At 48.6% G+C, this 16748-nt stretch overlaps 8 protein-coding genes across 8 annotated transcripts; 4 read left to right on the top strand and 4 right to left on the bottom strand.

The window, feature by feature from the left end:
• Nucleotides 1-1268: 1268 nt before the first annotated feature.
• Nucleotides 1269-2483, top strand: EI90DRAFT_2905792 (uncharacterized protein; the record flags this gene model as incomplete). The annotated part of the gene is made up of 3 exons (XM_039054221.1): nucleotides 1269-1601; nucleotides 1767-1927; nucleotides 2147-2483. Coding segments are annotated over 3 exons (831 nt in total), but the record flags the coding sequence as incomplete, so codon positions are not given.
• A 488-nt stretch (nucleotides 2484-2971) lies between these two features.
• On the bottom strand, nucleotides 2972-3534 carry EI90DRAFT_3034124 (uncharacterized protein). Its single transcript, XM_039058517.1, has one exon. The coding sequence runs from the start codon at nucleotides 3518-3520 to the stop codon at nucleotides 3077-3079; it is 444 nt and encodes a 147-aa protein (XP_038922429.1). The 5' UTR covers nucleotides 3521-3534; the 3' UTR covers nucleotides 2972-3076.
• A 311-nt stretch (nucleotides 3535-3845) lies between these two features.
• EI90DRAFT_1744822 (uncharacterized protein) lies at nucleotides 3846-6155 on the top strand. The gene is made up of 2 exons (XM_039052114.1): nucleotides 3846-4313; nucleotides 4370-6155. Exons 1-2 carry the CDS (start codon nucleotides 4305-4307, stop codon nucleotides 6011-6013), a joined length of 1653 nt encoding a protein of 550 aa, XP_038922428.1. The 5' UTR covers nucleotides 3846-4304; the 3' UTR covers nucleotides 6014-6155.
• Nucleotides 6156-6475: 320 nt separating this feature from the next.
• EI90DRAFT_3034121 (beta and beta-prime subunits of DNA dependent RNA-polymerase) lies at nucleotides 6476-10947 on the bottom strand. Its single transcript, XM_039058516.1, has 11 exons — nucleotides 10611-10947; nucleotides 10460-10554; nucleotides 10293-10409; nucleotides 9624-10237; nucleotides 9359-9561; nucleotides 9038-9286; nucleotides 8422-8981; nucleotides 7801-8356; nucleotides 7460-7745; nucleotides 7150-7378; nucleotides 6476-7059 (listed from the first exon to the last, which is right to left on the bottom strand). The coding sequence occupies exons 1-11, from the start codon at nucleotides 10849-10851 to the stop codon at nucleotides 6562-6564; spliced, it is 3648 nt and encodes a 1215-aa protein (XP_038922427.1). The 5' UTR covers nucleotides 10852-10947; the 3' UTR covers nucleotides 6476-6561.
• Nucleotides 10948-11064: 117 nt separating this feature from the next.
• Nucleotides 11065-12360, top strand: EI90DRAFT_2904935 (Dihydroorotase; the record flags this gene model as incomplete). The annotated part of the gene is made up of 5 exons (XM_039054186.1): nucleotides 11065-11184; nucleotides 11252-11411; nucleotides 11471-11616; nucleotides 11678-11951; nucleotides 12014-12360. The coding sequence occupies 5 exons, from the start codon at nucleotides 11065-11067 to the stop codon at nucleotides 12358-12360; spliced, it is 1047 nt and encodes a 348-aa protein (XP_038922426.1).
• Nucleotides 12361-12669: 309 nt separating this feature from the next.
• On the top strand, nucleotides 12670-13639 carry EI90DRAFT_2905859 (uncharacterized protein; the record flags this gene model as incomplete). The annotated part of the gene is made up of 6 exons (XM_039054226.1): nucleotides 12670-12733; nucleotides 12797-12821; nucleotides 12905-13122; nucleotides 13259-13392; nucleotides 13446-13547; nucleotides 13610-13639. 6 exons carry the CDS (start codon nucleotides 12670-12672, stop codon nucleotides 13637-13639), a joined length of 573 nt encoding a protein of 190 aa, XP_038922425.1.
• Nucleotides 13640-14992: 1353 nt separating this feature from the next.
• On the bottom strand, nucleotides 14993-15667 carry EI90DRAFT_1743709 (uncharacterized protein; the record flags this gene model as incomplete). Its single annotated transcript, XM_039052112.1, has 2 exons — nucleotides 15374-15667; nucleotides 14993-15318 (listed from the first exon to the last, which is right to left on the bottom strand). A coding segment is annotated over exon 2 (314 nt), but the record flags the coding sequence as incomplete, so codon positions are not given.
• On the bottom strand, nucleotides 15230-15872 carry EI90DRAFT_2989286 (uncharacterized protein). The gene is made up of 2 exons (XM_039056064.1): nucleotides 15374-15872; nucleotides 15230-15318 (listed from the first exon to the last, which is right to left on the bottom strand). The coding sequence occupies exon 1, from the start codon at nucleotides 15630-15632 to the stop codon at nucleotides 15381-15383; it is 252 nt and encodes an 83-aa protein (XP_038922423.1). The 5' UTR covers nucleotides 15633-15872; the 3' UTR covers nucleotides 15230-15318; nucleotides 15374-15380.
• Between the last annotated feature and the right edge of the window lie 876 nt (nucleotides 15873-16748).

Raw genomic sequence — 16748 nt, 5'->3', positions numbered from 1 at the left:
TAGGTTGTTGGGGTGTTCGAAACTGAAACATCTCTTGAATCGGGTGGCGCATAAAAACCAGATTGACTTTCTTCCGAGATTACCGCTACCAGTTAAAATAAATACATATAAAAATAATAAAAATAAAATCAATCCATTCCATCATAACATCATCACTCCATCATCATTTATTGTCATCATCATCTCTTGCCGTCGGGAAAGGATCCAGATCTTCCGGGGAATTCCGCTCCAGCTTTACCCCCCCCCCCTTCCTCCTCTCACTTTTTACTCAGAGGCCAAGTTATTGGATTTTGCGTTGGGTTTATCTCGATTCAGTTTTTTAAGGGACGGACTTACCACCCGAAAAGGAAGATCGTGTAATATGATATCGTATACAATTTGCAATGTAGGTTCCGGGGGAAGCTGATTGAGTCGGTGAATTCCGACTTCACCTGAGTTGATGTAAGCAGCCTCCCATCGGAGACGGACTTTTTGGAACAAAGAAGCGCTCGATGTTGAAACGTTTAAGGGGGGGAAGGGCAAAATTCTAATCTGGTACAAAGAACACCTACTTAGTATAGACACGGTCGGTCTGGACAAACAAAGGGTAGGTCGGATCACGTGCCTCTAAGCTGTTTGATGATTTTATATTCAAATTGAAACTTCGTTCAATTTATTTCTTTCGAATCAAATCAGGAATAACATAAGATGGGGTTGTTGAATGTAATATGTAAATTGGCAATTTCTTTTTCTTTTTTTTTGTTTTGTTCCCATCCGGCGTCGTATTAGTACTACCACTTGAACCCATCTTGTCGTCCCATCACCATCGCTCTCTCTCTCTCTCCCTCGGCGCCCTTGACGACTTTCTGTCTCTCCTTCTTGTCATTCTATCTCTATTTCTATCTCTCTCTTCTTGAACAGCCTACTATTCTTCACCCGACCCTGACTGAGGTTCCCTTAACACACAACAATCAAAACTAACACACTCTTCCCCCTCTTCTTCTAACCTTGCCCATCAATCACTCCATCAATCACTTCTTACTCAGCTCTCTTTCACTCACAGTCAGAGTCTACTACCCCAGTTTCCTTCACTTTCATAACCACTGCCCCTCTCATCTTTCCACCCGACAGCCTCAGCTACCCACGACGACGGCTTCTAACGCTCTTATGGCTGTAACAATAGACGGAGGTGAGATTTATTTTTATTTTTATTTGTCCTGATCGTTCTCACACTCGCATTCGCACTTCAACGCGCTCCGCAACCACCTCTTCCAAACCCATCCCTAGTTCCAACCTTCGTCAACGCCCGCTCAGCAGACCTCATCCTCTCAGACGTTCGACCGACATCCATCACGACCGAAGCCCTCCGAGCCGTAAACATCCTCCTAGACGAAATCCTATGGCTCACCCTCGCCAACGCTCGTTCTCTCGATACCACCAGAGTTAAAGTTGGAGTGTTGAAGAGCGTTACCACTCAGTTGGGTAAGGATGCCATTTTGGAAGCTGAGATCGAGATTAGGGGCGCTTTTAGTAGGGATAAGAGGATGGTGATACCGGGGTCGAGGATGGGTAGACCGTCTGATAGTGTTCTTTTGGCTTTTCCTGTGCAGGAAGCTTTTGAGGTATGTGTTTTTTTGTTTTTTGTTTTTTGTTTTCTCTCCTTCGTGTTGTCGTTGGAAGAACTCACTTCCTTGAACCCTGTGCAATGCATGCGGGTCCCTACCTTCTTCCTCACACGTTCCAATACAACTTGATTTTCGGTTTTTTAAGCTCATTATATCACTTAGTTCCTCCGATTAAAATGCCAGCTCATGTCGAGCTTTGCGGAATTCGACGAGGATCCTGAATTGGAGGCAAAATTGTTGGAGAGGTTGACTGCTAAATCGACTGTACCCCTCGGTGTGGAACAGATGGAATCTTCGCCGCTTTACTTTACGGCTGTGATAGAGTACGTTCCAACTCCTTCCGATCCTTCTCGATTTGAGGCTTTGTAAACTCACTTATATATCTTTATTTCCACCTCTTTTATTTTATTTTCATTTTTCGTGCTTCTGTTTTTCCATCGACGATCTCTCTCTAGACATATTTCCCAGTGCGTACGCTACCTTATTCCAAACTCGTCGAACAAAGTTAATGGTAACATATATATATATATAATTTAATTTAGATATGTACTGTCGAGCATCGCTAGGGTTGTTGCACGCGATAGCAGTCGAACGACGGCTGACTTGACTGTTATTTACGCTTCGTTGTGCGAGGATCCACTTATATACCCGTTTTTCAAGAATATGAAAGGTGCGTTGTTTTTGGCTTGGCTTTTCATCTTGAATGTGTGTGGCGATGGTGGTTTTTCTTTTTTCTTTTTTGGGCCCCCACTCCGCCCCGCCCCCTCCCCGCGCTTTCACCCTTGCAACTCCCATTCAATCCCACTCAATGTGAATGTGTGTGTGGCTGGGAAGGAGAAAGCTAGGGTTAAGGTAGGGACGGTACGGACAGAAGATTGATGGGAGGTCGTAGCCATAGCGATCCATCCAATCCCTTTCTCTTCTTGCTTTAACGTCCGGGTTCCATCTCATATCGCACCTTTTTTGCTTGCTCGTTTCTCTCTCTTTCTCTCTCTCCCTCCCTTTCGTTTCTCCCCCCCCCCTCCCCTCTCCTCTTCGCTTGCTTCTTCTTCGTTGTTTTGGACTAGTCTGGTTCGTTTGTTCCAGGGTTTGTTTACTGATCTCTCGCTCTCTTTCTCTTTCTCTCTCCCTCCGCCTACACTCTCTACCCTCGTCCGAATCGAATCGAATCGAATTCGCTTGCCTTGCTGTGGATATTTGTTGAAAAAACACAACGAAATGTTTCGTTTCCTGAAATTCTCGCACTCTCGAACGGGCTCGACATCTTCGGCAACCGCAACGACAACGACACCGACGACGACGACGACGACGACAATGTCAACTGCGGCGTTGGCGGCGGCATCTACGCCACATTTAGTTCATGGCCACATTCAAGCACGTATTCAACGATCGAGTGGCAACAAACATTCTCATTCGTCTTCTGCTTCTGTGTCTCCTTCAATGCAATTGTCTCCTTCGTCGTTCAAAAATCCTCAGTTGGGTGGTGGTGGTGTCATTAGTGATGTGGGAGGGTCAACGATGGTATCGAGGTCTTCGGCCGAATCGGGTTCGCAAAAGGCGATCGTTGGTGGTTCCAGTATTGGTGGTGGTGGTGGTAGTGGTAGTGGTGTTCGGTCTTCTCTTTTGAGGAGTCGTGAGAGGGAGAAAGAGAGGGATGGGAGTTTGGATGAACGTGCTAGTTTGGGGAATGCACGCAAGGGGTCTACGGATAGGAGTCGGATGAAAAAGTTCTTTGCTAGCAGTAGCAGCATCAATGGTGGTGGTGGTGGTGGTGGCGGTGGGGTCACGTCGTCGATCGAAAGTTTGAGAGGGGCTGGGAGCGTCGGTGCTGGAGGTGGAGGCGTGCCGCATAATCGGACGCAGAGCACTATGAGTCTGGTGGGGTCGAAGAACGCTATGAGCACTGAGAGTGTCATTTCGGCATCGAATCCTGCTTTTGTGAGTTTGCCCCTTGACCTTGACTTGAGAAATATCCTTACTGTGCAATGGGTTTTTTTCTTACTTTCTTTCCTTCTTTTTCCGTCTCTTAGGACGAGGGGCAGGTGAGATTCGAGGAGTTGTTGGATTCGGGTGGGACGATGAAGGTTTCGCTTACTCCGGATCGAATGAGGACGTTTGAGGTTTGTTGCGTCTCTTTTATTCTGGCTTTTTCTAATCTCATCTCTTTTTCGGCTTTGGCCCAGGTGTTTTCGAAGTCAAAGTCATCACGCGGTCGCGCCATGTCAGGGACACGAAGTGAAGGCTCTCCCGTACGAGATCAGGACGTTTCTCGCAAGTCTCCTGGTCAACCTAAGAGTGCACCTTTGACGCCTCGATCACCCTATCGAGAAGATATGGATGACGATGATGATGAGGGTGGGTCAGGGTCCCCACGGAGTCGTTCGCGGAGTCTCGCGGAGTTTTTAAGCGAGACGGGTCCGCCCGGTGGGACGATCGACGAGGTTCCACCTTTACCTGCTATTCCAACGATGCACCGGGCACAGCTGAGAGGCACCGTCACGAATGTTCGGGGTGGGGTTGATCCTAACGGGTATGATGCCTTGGCTACTGCGTCCGCTTTAGCATCCTCTGTCTCTTCCCCCCCCTCCACTAAGGCTTCGCGTCCTCAATCACTTGTGAGTTCTAGAACTGTGGTTGGGATTGAGAACCAAGCACCACCGAATTCGCGTGCGACTGGGTTGTGGCCTGCTACGCATCCTAATGCCCTCGGTTTGTCATCTCGGAGTACGTCTAATGGAAGTTTTGATGAGAACGCCAGGGAGAAGGTCGGGGAGAATTCTGCCAAGGATGGGCTTCCGCGTACGGTAAAGAGGAAAGCTCTCCCTGGCCCAGCAAGGAATCGGGACTCGGTGGATTTGGACGAGTTGTTGAAGGACGATACTGATGGGAAAGTGGAAGAACCTAAGGACGACAATCTTGTGCCTCCGGTTGTGCCCGTCCCTAAGCGGAAAACGTCGAACCTGGAGGCCAAGTCCGCTATTGCCACGTCTTCGAGCTCGAGGGATTTATTGATGTTCCTTGAGTCTGGTCCCCCCGATGATGATTGTCCTCCGTCACCCCTCAGTCAGACTCCTTCCACTACTTCCGTATCACGTTCCAAAAGTGGACGCTTCCTGAGCGTCATGTCTCGATTCCGTAAAGGGTCCAACGATAGCTTATCCTCTTTGGCTCCTTCTGAGTTTGGAGTGCAGAGGAAGGCGAACGCGAGTGTCATGCCACGACATCGATCTCAGAGTAACCTTACGTCGTCGTCGGCAAGGTCGATTGGTGCACTCCCTCCACCCCCTCCTTCAGCTTGGACTCCGCCCATTCCGCCTACGCCTCCCAAGCCACCACAACCTGATCCGATCATACCGCTTACACCCATGCCTAGTAGTGAACCTATAGTGGAAGGTCGGGGGCCTGTTACTCCTTCTCCTTCTCAAGCTAACGCTGGTGGTGGTGGTGCTGCTGCTGCTGCAAGCACCAAAACAACGACTCAAAAACAACAGCAACTACGACAGGTTTCGTCATCGCCCTCTGTTTCTTCTACACCACCTGCACAAGTCCTTCCTTCACCTGTTTCGATTCGTTTCAAGCCCGAGAATATGGACGTCATTCGAACGTCGATCTCCGTTGCACCACCTGAGAATCGCGAGTCTTCACGGCAACAGCAGCAGCAGCAGCAACAACAGCAACAGCAAAAATCCGTCCCTCCTGTGTCGAACTTGGTGACAGTTGACGTCGCTCGGGATAGCTCCATCTTTATACCAGCTCGGAAAGTTACGCCTCCACCACGTTCTCCTCTGCGGCCGTCTCCCGGCGAAACGTCATTTACCACTGCTGTTGAAGAGATGTCGCCCGTACGGCCGACGTGGGATCCTCAAGCACCACCTTCTCCTACATCTCCTGTTAAACATATACCTCCACCCACCACCACCACCATCACCAAGTCTCTCGATGATCTCGCTGTTATTGGAGTGCGCAACAATAACGACGACGACAACGACAATTTCAATGGTGGTGGCGAAGTCAACCACCCAGCACCAGCACCACCACCTGGATTAGATGAGTTGGTCACAACATCGACGACGACGAATATGGAAAAACCCAATCCCATCGACGACGACAAGTTCTGGCATACTCACGCTGAGGAACTGAGGCATCTTTTGCGCCGGGCTCAAGATGCGGATGAGAGTCGGTTGTTGTTGGATATGTTCCTTAGTCGGATGGGCGTTCCTTTTCCTGTTACCCCCCGTGACGACGTACCTTCGTCATCATTGCCATCGCCATCGTCATCGTCATCATCATCATCATCATCAGAGCAGCAGATACCGTCGCGGGCAATACCGAGTGGAGATGAGTCTGCCGTCGTTGAAATGTTCTTGGGGGATGGATATGGAACATGGACTGCTCGGAACGTCGCTTGAATGGTCGTGCTGGAACCGAGTATCATCAGTGTCTCAAGTTGATTTTCCTTTTCCCCTTTTCTTCTTTCCGTTTCTCCTCTCCAATTTGTGTCACGCATGTTGAATACTGCCCTTCATAGGCCCACCATATATCCATAAATCATTCCCATCCTTGGTTGTCTCACCTCATTTATTCCCCTCCCTCCCCCTTCCATTCCCGCCACCCTTTTTTTTTTTTTGCAAAAGATCACTTGCAAAATTACTTTATCTGATTGGCATTTTCGTTTATTCTCACCCTTGTTCTGATGTCTCATCCCCCATTTTCCCCCACCATCCATCCATTCACTCCTCTCCTTCCGTCTTCGTTCCTTTTATTGATAATTTTCCAACTTCAGCATGGCTGCAGTGTAATTAGAATCTGTCGAGACTTTTGGGGCTCGTTGTACTACAACAAGTACATTATCTGCTTATTATGGAAATAGGATCTCACCGGCATAAGAGGAAGAAAAAAAAAAGCAAACAAAAAGCAAAAGTAGAAGAACGCCCACCCATCTCACACACACGACTCTTTAACTGACCTCGAGGGCAACACCAATGCCTACTGACGCGAGTTCGGCACATAGATAACGGAAGGCGAAAGGAATGGCCACAACGTCCATGTTCGATTTGGGTTGGGCGAGAAGGTTCTGCCGCGGAAGAGCCACGTTCACCTTTGCCTTACCTACGAACGAGGCGGCCGAATCGTCTCCACCAAACTCGCGCCGCGCAAGGGTGTCCTCCTCTTGGACTTCCTCCCAACACGCGCGACAGTAAATGTTGTCTCCTCCTACTTTCTTAACCTTCCCCCTCCAATCATCACCGACATTACCACTACCATGCTCCGGAGGGCCCGTCAAAATGTCCTCGAATCCCAGCGCGATCATACTCCCACAGTTTCGACAGACCCAGGCTAATGAATAATCGGAACAATTCATGAGACGGTCTTGGAGGAGGAATGACGTTCCGTGGGCGATCAGAGCGTCGCGCTCCATTTCACCCATACGGATACCACCACCACGTCTCCGGCCCTGATAAAAAAAGTGACACAATTAGCGTTCTTTTCTTTGGACGGAACTCCCAAACCAAAATAAATAAATATTTTTGCAACTGTGCCATACCTTGACGGGTTGACGGGTTAGCGGGTCCACGGCGCCAGTGGTTCGAACTTGCCACTTGTCGTTCACCATATGTCGAAGTCGTTGATAGTAAACGACACCAAGATAGATGTCCGCGGCGAATTCTTGTCCAGTCACTCCCGAATACATGGGCTCGTTGCCGTAGTAATTGTAACCGGCCGCTTTGAGCTGCTCTCCAAAGTAGTCGACAGCCGTCTGGTCTTCGTTGAACCTAAGATAAAAAAAGGGGATTCAAAAAAATAATAATGATAATAACCCTTCAGGGGTACGCACAACAATAACAATGACTTACTTGAACGCAGACCCATCTTGCGCGAGTCCGTGCATTACTCCCGCCTTCCCGGCCATGCTCTCCACAAACATACCTATTGTCATCCGACTAGGGAAGGCATGAGGGTTGATGATGATATCGGGTTGTATACCACTCTCGCTGAAGGGCATGTCAACAGAGGGCCACTTTTGCGAGCAAACACCTTTCTGGCCGTGACGAGAGGAGAATTTGTCCCCTATCACTGGGCCACGTGGAATCCGCAACATGACTTGAATCCTCTGGGCCTCCGTGTCACCAGCATCTCCACCTAAAAGGATTTCCGTGAAGGTTGGCTCTTGTCATCTGAACAGCTGCCTGCTTACCTATGATACGAACCTGATCAACAATAGCCTCTTCATCCCCTTTGTACCGCTCGAATCTCGTGCCCCCCGAACTATCATCAACATATGCGGCGATAGCATCGTGATATTTCAACTTTGCCCCGATAATGGGGAAACCATCTATGTCCACACTCGTTCTGATGATGTCGTCGTCCAGAACGTCAGGACCGATTCCGAAGTGTAAAGTTGGTGCTTTCGAATCCTTCTTACGACTGCCACGACTCCCCTTGGTTTGCTCCAAATTAATTTCATGTAATTTGTAGACGGTGCCGTACCCGAAACCCCGCTCATGAGCAGACTTATTTAGAATCATAGCGTCTTCCATATCATAACCAGTATACGAGATGACAGCAACCACTGCATTCGTGCCATTAGGGAAGTGGTCCATGCAATACGAGTTGTGAATTTCGGGTCGTACAACCGGAGTTTGACCAGACTGCAAGCGATATAATTTGGAATCAGAACGATGTTGAAGTGCGATGGCTGGCGTCCCCATCGCTTGTTTGCCCATCTGGCACTGGTAAATGTTACGAGGACTCTAAGAAACGAATCAAGGCAAAATCAGCGCCCTTGACAGGGGTTGTACGTGGAGATCGAGCTCACTTGGTTGAAATCGGAAAATGGAGTGAGTCCTGCAATGACGGACAAGAAATTGGTAGGGTTAAGCTCGACGTGGGTGGTAACGCCCTTTTCGATCTCCTCCGGTTTGACAGCGATATCCATATACACTTGTTCGAAAGGGCCAATGGAGTCTTCTTCGCCATTCAGAAGATACCTTACTGGTCGCATCATCCTCGCCCGGCCCGAGAACAAGTACAGGCCGGGATACTGTCCGCCCTCAGAGACTGGTACAAAGCCAATCTCCAAGTCAAGAGGCACTCGATGCTTTTTTTCAGTCTTGGAAATGCGAAGTATTTCTGCAAGCCTTTGACAGAGGGCCGGGGAGGCCCACCCGATGACTTTTCCATCCAGTTGAACGCATAGATTTTTTCCCGAGCGACCGTCGATGTAAGTCGCAAATGGCTGGGTCATGCCAAAGGAGGAGAGGAAGGAGGGAATATGAGAAACGGACAACGCTTCCGTGATTATCCGGCAAGAGCGTGAGAAGTGGTTAAGCAAACCGCAAGGCGAACCGTCGGGGGTGTGCACGGGGCACACAAAGCCTAACCAATCACTCTAAATTAGCTAGCAGATATATCCCTTGATTACAATAACTTACCCCACCCTTCGGGTAACAATTTACGGACCGAGGTTGTTCTCATGCTCTGAAAGAATGAACCTCGATGCACCGATTGGAAGTGGCTGAGGAAACGGTACCAGTTCAGCCTTTCCGCAACAACTGAGAAACCCGAGGTTTGTTGTAGATCGAGATTAGAACTCGCCGAAAGATTCCCAGTAGCCACGAAGTTTGACATCTTGGCGCCAATGTCGAATGACACTTTGGCCATGACTTTAGCCAGATAATTACCTGTATGTAAGGAAATTACACGTTAAGCAGTAGAAACGTAACTGGGATAAGACACGAAATAAGAGTACTCACTGTCAGCAAAGTTGGTCACCTCTCTTCTTTCCATACTGAGAAGGAAACCGCTTTGCAGGGCATTTAGCAATTCCTGGAAACGATCTTTGAGGTACATCCCAAACAGAAAGCCGGGAAGCAGTAACTCTTGAAATTGTGGAGAGTCCAAATTGTCCAAAGACGACTCATGGGATACAACAGCAAAAAGCTTGCGGATCATGAAACTGGCACATGGAACCGATCAATTGGCACGCACAACATCCAGTAACGATATCGAATGACGTACAGCAATAACCGGTACTTGTCCCGATGGTCATCCAAATGGACAAGTACAACTTTCTTGATGAGTGCCTCTCCCACTTGCCTATTTGTCCAATCCAGAGGCAGACGGAGAACAACCCTGAATTTCTCCCCGAGGAAGTCCAGACACTGCTCACTAGAGAATAGTCCATAGGTTTTGAAGTTCCGTAATAGAACTTCCACACGATCCATCAAGAAAGTATTCTGATAGTCACCCATCATGATACCCTCAAAAATCTCCTTGTCGGAAGGACTGATCAAGGCCTTAAGAATGAAGATGACAGGAATGAAATATTCCCGATTTCGCAACCCAAACCGAAGCATCACGCCCCCATTCGACAGATAATGGATAGAGTTTGTCAGACTGCTCTCATCAGGGCGTGTGCACCGAATGGTGACAGCGTATGTAGTGTAACTACTTCCTCGCTTCGCGAACGCACCCCGGGATAGCGCAATAGGAAGGTTGCGTCGCTGCACAACGAGAATGCGGATAAAACGCTCAATGCCGTTGACGATGAAATATCCACCAAACTCTTCCGCTTCCTCATGATGTGCTACCAATTCAGCGGGCGACATGCCTCGAAGGTTGCAACGATTTGACTATTAGCCAGTTTTTAGATGCATGAATCGACGATGAGAACGTATCATCACATACTCCAACCATGATGGGAACGGAACCGCATTCTTTTGTCTGAATAATCTCATCTCCATTAACTTTGACAGAGAGTTTTATGACTAGTTTCCCTCGGTAAGAAACCATTCTTTCGCGAGCCTATAAACTTAACAATTGGTCTCACAGAACCTAGGGGTCTACCGTCGTACCTCATGTGGATAGAAACGAGTGTCAGTTACGCTGGCGGGTAAGATTTGACGCGGGGATATCGTCGGCATGCTGACAGTGGCAGAAAGTATTTTGACTGCCATAATTTAGCACCAAGAGCTGAGGCAGTTGAAGAACTAGAAAAATCCTCACATTCCAGTCTGTTTCCCGCTTCTGGTCCTGTAGCGTCAAAGACGACTCGTGGCTCTAAGTCTTCGACGGCCTTTTGCAGCAAAGCACGGTTTCTCCCGTCCTCGAAGAGTGCATTAAATGAGTCGATGTGGGCAGCAGCTGTCTGACTGATGAGGGGAATATCTGGCCCATGGGTGGATGGGTGTCTAAAGATTCGCTCCCGCTCTAGAGTGTTGTAGCCCGAAGGATTCTTCGTCCCCATAGCGAAACTGGAAAAGAAAACCTCTACGGTGTTGCCTCAGAAGCTCAGCAATGCTTTTAAGAAGATATTTACGGCCGCAAAGGCTAAGGACCGACTTCATTTTTTCAATTTTCTCCACGTGATAAATTCCCACGTCTGCATGCAGATCACTGGGCAAGGAACTCCAGCAGATAATCACCCAGTCTTCACCTCTCTTCCATACGGAGTGTGGCAATGACCGATATAATTGTGTACGATCCAGCTGATTTTCACGTCCATCTTCGGCAAGGACAGCTATCTCGCCTTGTCACACCTCATGTTGCCAAAGGCGGTTTCAACTTGGCCTATGTTATGGTACCCAGGGCTCACCGTTTCCCGTCCCTGGTTCCTTTTATGACCTATGACCCACTTCGCCTTATAGCCTAACTTGAAGCCCCCGATTACGACAACCGACCTAGCTCTCGCCTATAAACAGAGCCTGGAAGCGATCGATCCCAATATCGAGTATCTCATGACCCTGTATCTATCGCCCGAGCTTACTCCAGATGAGATTCGGAAGGCAAAGAAAGCCGGGATAGTTGGTCAGTTGATTGCCATGTTGGGCCACTGAGGCGCCCGTTTCTTGGCTCATTATTCTCAGGAGTGAAGTCATACCCACGGGGTGTCACTACGAATTCAGATGGAGGAATTGAGTCCTATGAGGTATATGACCCTATATTCAAGGCGATGGAAGAGGAGGGATTAGTCCTCAACCTGCACGGGGAAGTCCCCTCTGATCCCGAATCAGTTCGTGCTGTTTTCCTTCCCGGAGCCATGCTAGATCTTAGGCAATTCGGATGATCCATAGAATATTTGCGTGTTAAATGCGGAGGAAAAGTTTCTTCCGCATCTCGTAACATTGCACAGGAAGTTTCCGAAGCTGAGAATAGTTCTCGAACACGCTACGACGCGCGCTGCAGTGGAGACTGTCAAGACTTTGGGGGATACCGTTGGCTGTACCATCACCGCCCATCATCTTAGCCTCTCAGTTGATGACTGGGCAGGTCAATCTTTCCATTTTTGCAAGCCTGTTGCGAAATACCCCAGTGACAGGCGGGCTTTGCAACAAGTCATATACGAAGGTAAGCCCTTTCAAATATCATGACGCCAAATGTCAAGTCCACGCGGCTTTGTGTCGGGTCAGGTCATCCACGATTTTTCCTCGGCTCCGACTCTGCTCCTCATCCGATAGTTTCTAAATCCACCGCCACACCAACTGAAGGGTGTGCTGCAGGAGTTTATACATCGCCCATTCTTCTTCCTCTAGTTGCACATCTCCTCGAGTCCTTTGGAGCTTTGGATAACCTTCAAGCATTCGTGAGTGGCAATGGGAGGCGCTTTTATGGCAGAACCAGGGGGAAAGACTCCCCGAAAGCTGTGCGTGTGGTCAGAGAGAAGTCAAAGGTGGAAGCGGTCTCAGAATTGGATGGCATCAAAGTGGCGCCGTTTTGGCTCGGAAAAGAACTCAACTTCAGATTAGGCTCATTATAGCCCCTTTGTCTCATACGTGAAATCATATTTCCCGCAGCCGTAGCCGCGCGCGCCTACTCACTAGCATCACGTGTCGGTCAAGCAACAAATACTTGGCTTCCCATACGTGAACCTCTGCACCGCTTCTCCCCAAACCATTCTCGGATTCCTGGGCAGTTTTCGAGCCACCCGGTTAGTGTGTGGCTGTAGGGAATCTTCGATCTATATCTAAGGCTTTACTGTCTCTCCCTCTTCTCATTGTCCATTGCCACCCCACTTAAAGAGTGATTCGATCACTACACTTGCTTCCCTTGCGAATCACGACTCAAGATGGGCAAATCACAAAGCAAGTTGTCTCCCGAACAGCTAGCAGATTTACAGAAGAACACCTACTGTGTGTCATGTCGAAACTCCCCTCCATTCAGATGCGCTAATCGTTACCGATCCCTCGCTGCAGTTGACAAGAAGGAATTGCAACAGTGGTCCGTATACTAGAAGTTAATCCAAGCTCACTGTTTCAAGTTTACTCATCCTCAAACCCCAACCCCTCTCTTTCGAAATGTAGGTACAAAGGGTTCCTGAAGGACTGTCCATCTGGCCATCTTGACAAGATCGAATTTGCCCGCATATATAAACAATTCTTCCCTTTTGGAGACCCTGGTCAATTCTCAGAATATGTGTTCAACGTATTCGATGAGAACAAAAATGGGACGATTGATTTCAAGGAGTTTATCGGTGCCCTCAGTGTAACGAGCAGAGGGCGACTGGACGAAAAACTGAAATGTGCGTGTCGAGTCATGCTGATCTGACTGTAGCCCGCGTCTACCCCTTTCCCTCCTATCGTCTCTTCCCCTTGCCGCGCATTACACTTTCCCTTCGCCCTATTCCGTTTTGGCTAATGTGCGCGCGTTATAAATAGGGGCATTCCAACTATACGACATTGATGGCGATGGGTTTATCACATATGATGAAATGCTTCAAATAGTAAGGTCCATATACAAGATGACAGGGCAGATGGTCAAATTACCCGCGGACGAGGACACGCCGGAGAAGGTCAGGATTACCAACTTTAGAACGATCGACTTTGCTTACTCCTTGATCATTAGCGAGTTGACAAGATTTTCCGGAATATGGACAGAGATAAAGATGCTCGGTTGACGTTCGATGAATTTGTGGAGGGTAGTAAGCAGGACCCTACGATAGTTCAGGTAAGAGAGTACATCATCGATGTGACTCTGGTACTGAAGCGAACACTCTATTTATTCTCAAGGCGCTATCACTGTATGATGGCCTCGTGTAGCGAGGCGCTCTCTTAATCATTTGACCCGCGCATACCCTTTAGTTGCTCCTAGGTGTTGAAGCAACTTTAGAGGTTCTTATTGCAAGTGGAATCCTGGCGGACTGTTGTTGTATATTTATTGATGTAGTGAATTGTATGTACAATGGCCTCAGATCTCGGGTTGATCCGACCGCTTTGGTGGGTTTTTAGCGGCTGGGTAAACCCCAACGAAGCCACCTGAGCTGAGCGCTCGTGAAGCCAGTGATTCCCATTCAGAGCGCTTTACAGCGATTGAAGTTAGAATGCGACCCAGCTGTGAGCTGTATTCAGTCTCTAAAGTGGCGCCGTGGAGATGTCGCAAAGGAAAAGCCGCGACCAGCGGCGGCGCATTGGTAGTTCTACCTTGCCTAGGCGAGATGTCAACGAGAGGATTCAGAAGAAACATTGAAGGCGACGGCGTGTCGGATTAATGAAGCGCAGTTAAAACCAGACTCCTCCCCAGTCGCTCTCCGATTTGCCGAGGTTTATCCGCAACTTTAAAACTGAATTCTTGTCTGCTGCCTTCTGCCAGAACGTTGTCCCATCAATTCCACTCAGTTACTTAATTACAACTGAGCCCGAATAAGTCATTTCAGTTGCTTAGGGATAATGAAGAGCAACTGTGATTGATAATGATGTTTGAGACGCAGAATCCCGCTGGAGGATTGATTTGCATTGCGCGTGAGTAAGCGGTTGAAGGCTCCGTTCAATGATAAGGCATATGCCAGAATGAAAAAGGGGGATGCAAAGCGCGCAGCATGAGAAATGTAGAAGAGCGAAAGAGGGAAGAATCTCACAAGATACAATCCACTTCAGGGGAACCACATAGATAGGGCATGCAATGACTCGAAATATGCGACAATGGGCGTTTCTCTGGCTTCTGTATTCACATCCTAGCCAGCCTGACTAGAGGTAAATAGCCCGAAATTCCTAGGGAGTTAATCGGTGACCCTATGTTGCCCGAGGACGTATGAGAGAAGGTGACTACTCGAGTACCCGTACTAGTTGAAAACTTTTTGGTTCAGAAGCAACAAACAAGTATGACGGAGATAATGAGGAGTGTGACATAAGACTCTGACTCTGAAAGGTTGAGACGGTACAATCAGATACTAGACAGACAGCTATTCGCATCCCAGCCATTCGACGTTCCGTCTCTGAAGCCCGCATTGTGTTGCAGCGGAGGTGTTTTTCAAATGAGTTAGTCTCTGAGTTTAGGTAAACCCGAGATTATTCCTGCTCCAAATCTTGCCATGGCGGCGAAACACTGTTGACCCAATTCCAGGAGTTTAGCTTTCGAAGCCCGAGAATCCCCTCAACACAAACAAAGACAAACGTATTGGGGCTTTGCGAAGCTGCCAGCGTGTCATTACACCGCTTCCCTTGCAATGGCCAAAATCGCATCCTGGGGACCACGCAGCTTGACAGCTTCTTGAAATGTTGCAAGAGTCGCATGTAATGTCCAAAGCTTCCGCACTTGTGTATCCATGTTTGGAGTTGTTTGGATTACCACAGTTGGAATTATATGACAGACTAAGACAACATGGGATCGTACAACGTGAAAAGCGCGTGACAGCCGAAGATACAGTGAGTTGTGGACAGGATGGGAAGTACATATCGGCTCCAACAGACATGTGTCCTCCATGTTCCATCAGATGGTCGGGCTGCAAGGTAATTGGCATTGGACTGCGCGCTGAGGGTTTAAGAAACACGACCTACATACGATTCAGGGAGCGGGAGCGATGAGAAGTGCTGCACAACCCGCAGAGCAGGTTCCGAGGGCACTGTTGCATGCGACAATGGCCGAAGGGGCCCCCACAGCTGCCACGGTACCGAACGTAAATCCGGCTGCGGCGTAGCATGCTACGGCCACGACGTTACACCCTGTTTGACAAACTCCGTAGGTAAAAGGACCCGCCAATGCAGATGGGGCAAGGGCGAGAGTCGAGAAGAGGATCAGAGGATTAAAGTATTTCATGTCGATACGGTTTGGTGATCGTCAAAATTTAACACGCAGGTCGTTTTGGTAGATTATGGTGGTTCGTTGGAAACCTGGCGAGCCGCAAACCAGTCTTTTATACCGCCAGGATGAATATATTGGCCGATCCTTCTCGTTTTGAGCAAGTTGCAACTCCTGCCCCAACGCACGACTGCGGATACATGCACGGGACAGCAGGCTGCCTGACAACTGCGCTGCCCGCGGAAATCACGAAATAGATGTGACCCCGGGTTCGTGTGTGTGGTCTCGAGGATTCCTGGGCCAAAATCAACATGATGAGCGCGGCGTCGCTCATATATAGTTTTGCACAATGTCTTCATCTGTTGGCAACCTCCCTACTGTACTATAGGCCTACGAGGTTCATATTATCGCGTCCTCACTATAATCGGATACTTGGTGCTATCCAACCTCAACGCGGAATTACCTTGCTTCGTCATGTCCTTGCAACTTTTCGCACGTCTTCTGGCAATCAGTGCTTCATTCACAATGGTTAAGCTGGGAAGGAAATAAAAATCGTTAGCTATGGCCATACTCAGCATACTCGGACACTGTTTCAAACAGCGATGACATTTGGTGCACATCCTAACCATGATGCTCGGCGAGGACATATCCGCGATTCCATCCAGCCAAGTTGCATAGAAGAAGATGAGGTGTGAAAGGACGATATTCACCTTGCAGTAAAGTGAGAACACATTGACAACATCATGAAGCACAGCAGAGGAAGTCAAGGCAGCTCCACAGGCAGCGCACACGGTAGTTGCCAAAGATCGAGAGGATAACGTAGCGGAAATATTTCTTCACCAGTGCAAGAGGTTAGGAAAGGTGAATGCAAAAGAGCGTGAAGAAATTGAGGACCTTGGATTTTGAAGGATTTGGCAACGGGATCTGTCAATAATGCATTCAATTTGGGACCGGTAAATTTGCAGGACTTAGCGAATTGAACCATCTGATGAATTGAAAGTGACCACTGGACCACTGTACCCAGCATTATTAGTGTGTGTGGGGGGGGGGGGGCACAAGAGGGCAATGTCAAAGAAATGAAATGCAGACACGTATGAAGAACAAAGCAAAGTTGCAACAAGCCGGAAATGGGGA

The sequence above is a fragment of the Cantharellus anzutake genome, assembly GCF_015039405.1.
Source record: "Cantharellus anzutake strain C23 chromosome Unknown EI90scaffold_4, whole genome shotgun sequence".
Taxonomy (NCBI): domain Eukaryota; kingdom Fungi; phylum Basidiomycota; class Agaricomycetes; order Cantharellales; family Hydnaceae; genus Cantharellus; species Cantharellus anzutake.
Note: the sequence above shows the minus strand (reverse complement) of the source record. Positions and strands in the feature narration are given on the sequence as shown.

What these genes read in the sequence shown, in the direction of transcription:
- EI90DRAFT_3034124 (XM_039058517.1), bottom strand. Translation starts at nt 3,520, where the DNA reads ATGACACTCTCAGTGCTCATAGCGTTCTTCGACCCCACCAGACTCATA.
- EI90DRAFT_3034121 (XM_039058516.1), bottom strand. Translation starts at nt 10,851, where the DNA reads ATGGGGACGAAGAATCCTTCGGGCTACAACACTCTAGAGCGGGAGCGA. An exon ending in GGTGACCAACTTTGCTGACA is followed by an intron (nt 9,287 to 9,358) that starts GTGAGTACTCTT and finishes CCTTACATACAG; the next exon opens with GTAATTATCTGGCTAAAGTC. An exon ending in TAACCCGTCAACCCGTCAAG is followed by an intron (nt 7,060 to 7,149) that starts GTATGGCACAGT and finishes TTTTTTTATCAG; the next exon opens with GGCCGGAGACGTGGTGGTGG.
- EI90DRAFT_2989286 (XM_039056064.1), bottom strand. Translation starts at nt 15,632, where the DNA reads ATGAAATACTTTAATCCTCTGATCCTCTTCTCGACTCTCGCCCTTGCC.